Here is a 5,990-nt window from a genome sequence, read left to right on the forward strand (position 1 = left end):
ACACACACACACACACACACACACACACACACACTGACACAGATGATTATGAATGTGAAATTGAAATAACACAGGAATTTTGGAAGATGAATGTAAGTATTGCACAAATGCCCTTTACTCTGTGTACACACATACACACACACACACACCCTTCCTACCGTAGAATGACAGAGGAACCCGAACACCACCATGGCGATGGCGGGGATGAGGATGAGTCCGAACACCAGTCCGGCCAGGCAGGCGTTGATCCCAGCGATGACCAGGTTCTGGGCCGTCACCAGCACCGAGCACGCCCAGCAGTCCAGAGAGCCTCGGAGCTCCAGGGGAGCGTCACTACCACCTCCCCCACTCTCAGCTGCAGAGTACGGGGGAGGCACCACCACGCCGGAGGGGGTCCCCACAGGAGCGCTGGAGGCCAGAGAGTTGGAGTGCTGGAGGTGGTGGTGGTGAGGGTGGTGGTGGTTGAGGGGAGAGAGCTCCTCGGAGAGCTCCAGAGCCTGGTGGTGGGCCCCCTTCTCCAGTGTACCGATCACACTCATGGTCAACTAAGGAGGGATTGATGGAGGTTAGCACAGGTTGATATGATGTAAACAACACAATGCAAAGCTATGTATATAATATGGTCCTTGTTTCTCATTCTCGAGTGAACCAGTCTGTACAACATCGCTCTTTGATGTATGCAAATTGAAACGGCACTGTACTTGCATTGGGAGGACATTTGAAGCCTCTTCCTCTCTTGTCTATCTCAAACTTGGTCCCTTGGTCCCCATCCCTCCCTAGATGCATCATAGCTGAGGCTCCATCTTCAAAGGTAGTTCACAGGGAGGTCAGTTAGAGGAGTTATCTGCTAGAGGTAAAGGACGGCAGGCTGCGTGGTGCAATCTATAAACGCTCTCCCGTCTTCTCTCAGAGCGGGATGGTTATCTGAATGCCAATTGCCAGATGAGGGTGCACAGAGGATGATGATGGATAAGATGAAGAGGAGGGGTAAGAGATGGATGTGTTCATGCGTGTGTGTTTGTGTGTGTGTGCGTGTTTGTGTGTGTGCGTGTTTGTGTGTGTGTGCGTGTTTGTGTATGCTTCTGCACATGCCTGAATGTATTTGTTTATCGTTGGGCTGATAAAAGACTGCAGTTCCTGTCTCGTTAGAAGGAGAAGACCCAGAAGCATGGTGTAACGTCATGCCCCTTTGTTCAAGACACTGTAAAGGTTTTTGTATGATTCTTCCAGTATGGTAGAAAAACAACACACAACATCACAATAGACCAAGTTTCAAGGTCCCTTGAATCAGCCATAAGTTACAACTCCTAACTGACATGTTCCATTAACGCTGACAGGATGCCCCCCCCCCCGTGCTAACTAAGCGTTGCCCTAACCAGCCTGAACAATGGACTGAGGTCAGTGGCCAGCCCGCCTTCCAGAAATAACCCCCAGACCTCGGCACCGCAGACTGGAGGGGCCAAAGCCCGGCACTGAACACTGTTTTTTCAAAAGTTGTGTAAAAGTAGTGTATTGAGCAATATTCCACAGGTGCAGGGTACAAGTAATGCCATAGGAATGATAATGCGTTTTGGTAGTTTTCAAGCACACCCATGAGACTTGTAGCAGCTTGAAGAGGGCACGACAACGCCTATTCCCCCTCAGGAGACTGAAAAGATTTGGCGTGGGTCCTCAGATCCTCAAAAAGTTCTAAAGCTGCACCATCGAGAGCATCCTGACTGGTTGCATCACCGCCTGGTATGGCAACTGCACGGCCTCTGACCGCAAGGCACTACAGAGGTTGTTGCGTATGGCTCAGTACATCACTGGGGCCAAGCTTCCTGCCATCCAGGCCCTTTATACCGGGCTGTGCCCAAACAATTGACAAGGACTCCAGCCACCCGAGTCATAGACTGTTCTCTCTGCTACCGACTATTTACATTGTCCCCACCCCCCATTTTTACGCTGCTGCTACTCTCTATACATTATCCATGCATAATCACTTTACCTCTACCTACATGTACATATTACCTCAATTACCTCGACTAACCTGTGCCCCCGCACATTGACTCTGTACCGGAACCCCCTGTATATAACCTCGCTACTGTTATCTTATCGCTGCCCCTTAATTATTTGTTATTTATTTTTATTTATTTATTGTTCTTTTTTCTTAACTGCATTGTTGGTTTAAAGGCTTGTAAGTAAGTATTTCACGGTAAGGTCGACACTGTTGTATTCGGCGCATGTGACAAAGCAGTGAATGCACATCCAGCACTTCCACAGGTGCAGGAGACAAAATGAATCGTTGAATGCCTCACATTGGTTTTAGCCGGGACAGGAGGTTTTCCTGACCGCATGATAAACTCCTGTCTGTAGGTAGTGGGTATTTGTGGGTTAATGTTTTTTTTGTCATGAATCTTGTTCTGGAGGCAGCTCTGTAGAGTGGTCACTAGCTGGCGCAGCCACAAAGTCATCAAATCGGATTTGAAACCTAACCTTAACCACACTGCTAACCATAATGCCAAACCCTAACCTTAAATTAAGACCAAAAAGCAAATGTTGACTTGTTGCAACTGGCCTACCTAAAGGAAAATCACTCTATTCTGCCTCCAGGACAAGACTCGTGACAATAAACGTCAACCTGCTCATTTTTCCACCCTTTACTTTTACCCAACAAACACTCATCACCCTCACCCGACCGTTAACCCGGACCCTAACCACGTTATGGAAGAATCCACTTGAACAGTATTGTTACTGACTCGATAAGTGCTTACTTTACGCTCTACGTCAGTCTCCTATTGTTAGTAAAGTGTTGTTCGGGTGTAAGGTCAGGGGTCCAGGAAGAGGGAGACCTGCTCACTCATTGTGTCACGACTTAAAATAGGCCTACACTTGGCCGCTCCATCTGTTTTACACATCCCATGTACTTGTTATTCTTTGAAAAATGACGCGTCATTGTTTCTCATAACTCTGGAGGACACTGATATGAATCTGCTATAGAAATGACTGAATCGTGTCCTGTGGTATTTTCAAATGACCTTCGTCTGCAGCTTCATGGCTACTAATACAACACTGAACTACATTCAACCTGGTCCTTGAACGATTCTCATAATGTATTCTCTAATCTAGAACATACTGAAGCAACTCTATTGTCTTCTGACTGGCAGTTGCACACATGTCATTATCGAATGTTATTATGTTGTTATCTATGTTATTACCTATGCATTTCATGATCAGTGATGCTAACAAGAAGTAGTGTCATTTTAAAATGCTGCTAATTTTCTGAATGCTTTACACAGATATTGGAATGGTTGTGGTCTAAATAGAATGCTTCAGTTAGTTCAACTCCCTCCCTGGGTCTATACGGTCTCACTCACATTGACGTGCAGCCTGGTAGAGCCTCTCTCTCTTCCTCACTCTTCTCTTCTCCTTTTCGTCTCTCTCCTCCTTCTCTTCTCTGTCTCTTCTTCTCTCTTCTCTTCTCTTCTTCTCTCTTCTTCTCTCTTCTTCTCTCTTTCTCTTCTTCTCTCTTTCTCTTCTTCTCTCTTCTTCTCTCTTCTTCTCTCTTCTTCTCTCTTTCTCTTCAACTCTCTTCTTCTCTCTTCTTCTCTCTTCTCCTTCTCTTCGTTCTCCTCTTTCTCCTTGAAGTTCCAGTGAAACACTCTCTTTCTGCACTTATTCAAGCAGGTGGACAAGCTTTAAATGTTCTCTCTCTCCTGCGTTTAGGCTTTGGGTTTTTCCTCTGTATCAGTTCAGATTCCTTCACACTTTCCTTAATGAAGTTGTGACCAGCTCGTGTGGTAGTGGTATGCTGACCTCCTGTAGACGTAATCTCTTGTTGTTCCCTCTCTGCACTGTGAAGGGTCGTCGGTCCGTCAGGGATAAGTCCGTGTCGGTCCCCCTCCCCTATTTCTCAGACTGAAGGGCTTCGTCCTTTCACCTGTTGTTCTCTCCCAGACTGCAGTCGACCTCTCCAGCCTCAGCGTTTTGGGTCTCAGCTCTTTAGAAGTGGCCCAGACCTCTGTACGTCCCTCCGTCAGTCCGTCCCGCCTTCTCCTCCTATTCTCACACTTACTACGTTTGATACAACAGCCCCTCTTGAGGAATTAGACGGATGCCTTTCTCGCTTACTGACTTCTGCCTCACTCATCCCCCCTCCCTTTCATAACTACTACATTGAGTGCTTGTGCCCCCACCTCACGCCTCTCCCTCTTAACTACTATAACCCGTGCCTGTAAAGCACCCCCTCTCTCTGCTCTCTATCCCTCTGTTATCTGTGTGCAGCACTCTGTGTTAGGGGTTGGAGCCAGGCTGCTTCTCTGATAACCTGCGGCGTGATTGAGCCTGTGGCGAGAGGGAGAGAGGGGGAGAAGGAGAGCGGGAGTGTGTATTTAAAGAGCTGCTGTGTCGCTGTGGTCTAATCAGGAGCCGGGGATGGAGCAGAGGCTGCATGGTACCACTGACATACCCCACCATGTCACTGACAACCATAGTTGCTTAGACAAATTCATGTAAAGATGGACATTGGCCCGAGCTTTTATTCTTTTACAAAGATAATCTGTAAGGAAAGTGTAACAAGTGTTGATATTATACTGTACTTACAATGGTAGACCCTAACCCTAACCCCAACCCTAACCCTAACCCTAGCTCTAACCCTAGCCCTAACCCTAACCCTCGCTCTATCCCTAACCCTAGTCTTAACCCTAACCCTAACCCCAACCCTAACCCCAACCCTAGCTCTAACCCTAACCCTCGCTCTAACCCTAGCCCTAACCCTAACCCTAGCTCTAACCCTAACCCTAGCTCCAACCCAAATCCCAACCCTAGCTCTAACCCCAACCCTAGCTCTAACCCCAACCCTAACCCTAATCCTAACCCTAGCTCTAACCCTAGCCCTAACCCTAACCCTCGCTCTATCCCTAACCCTAGCCTTAACCCTAACCCTAACCCCAACCCTAGCTCAAACCCTAACCCTAACCCCAACCCTAACCCTAGCTCTAACCCTAACCCCAACTCTAACCCTAACCCTAGCTCTAACCCTAGCCCTAGCCCTAGCCCTAACCCTAACCCTCGCTCTAACCCTAACCCTAGCCCTAAACCTAACCCTAGCTCTAACCCCAACCCTAGCTCTAACCCTAGAACCCTAGCTCCAACCCTAACCCTAGCTCTAACCCTAACCATAGCTCTAACCCTAACCCTAGCTCCAACCCTAACCCTAGATCCAACCCTAACCCTAGATCCAACCCTAACCCTATCTCCAACACTAACCCTAGCTCCAACCTTAACCCTAGCTCTAACCCTAACCCTAGCTCTAACCCTAACCCTAGCTCCAACCCTAACCCTAGCTCTAACCCTAACCCTAGCTCTAACCCTAACCATAACCCTAGCTCCAACCCTAACCCTAGATCCAACCCTAACCCTAACTCTAACCCTAACCCTAACTCTAACCCTAACCCTAGCTCTAACCCTAACCCTAACTCTAACCCTAACCCTAGCTCTAACCCTAACCCTAGATCCAACCCTAACCCTAACTCTAACCCTAACTCTAACTCTAACCCTAACCCTAACCCTAACCCTAACCCTAGATCCAACCCTAACCCTAACTCTAACCCTAACCCTAGCTCTAACTCTAACACTAACTCTAACTCTAACCCTAACCCTAGCTCTAACTCTAACACTAACCCTAGCTCTAACCATAACCCTAGATCCAACCCTAACCCTAACCCTAGCTCTAACCCTAAACGTAGCTCCAACCCAAATCCCAACCCGAGCTCCAACCGTAACCCATGAGTGCAGCAGTGGAAGAGAGCGGTGTGAGAGAGAGAGCAGCTTCCCACAGCTCTGATAGTGTTCAGGGATGGGTCCTTGATTCCCACTGAGAATCACCAAGAACCCAGATAAAGAAAGACCAGGAACAGAGGGTGAAGGAGGTACAGAGGATGGATGTCATAACAGTTACGTTACGCAGAGATGCAAAAGATGCTCGCTGGGAAGTCCAGAGTGAACGAGAG

The 5,990-nt window shown here is 48.0% G+C and overlaps 1 protein-coding gene across 2 annotated transcripts in view; it reads right to left on the reverse strand.

The window, feature by feature from the left end:
* The window catches only part of LOC124014496 (transmembrane protein 88-like), a 21,587-nt gene extending 17,472 nt beyond the window's left edge, over nt 1–4,115 (reverse strand). For both annotated transcript variants that reach the window (XM_046329570.1, XM_046329571.1), the window contains exons 1-2: nt 3,357–4,115; nt 159–545 (exon numbers count right to left, since the gene is read on the reverse strand). In XM_046329570.1, coding sequence (XP_046185526.1) covers nt 159–539 — 381 coding nt within the window. In that variant the 5' untranslated portion in view covers nt 540–545; nt 3,357–4,115. The remainder of the gene's footprint in view (nt 1–158; nt 546–3,356) is intronic.
* Between the last annotated feature and the right edge of the window lie 1,875 nt (nt 4,116–5,990).

Source organism: Oncorhynchus gorbuscha, linkage group LG25 (assembly GCF_021184085.1).
Source record: "Oncorhynchus gorbuscha isolate QuinsamMale2020 ecotype Even-year linkage group LG25, OgorEven_v1.0, whole genome shotgun sequence".
Lineage (NCBI taxonomy): Eukaryota > Metazoa > Chordata > Actinopteri > Salmoniformes > Salmonidae > Oncorhynchus > Oncorhynchus gorbuscha.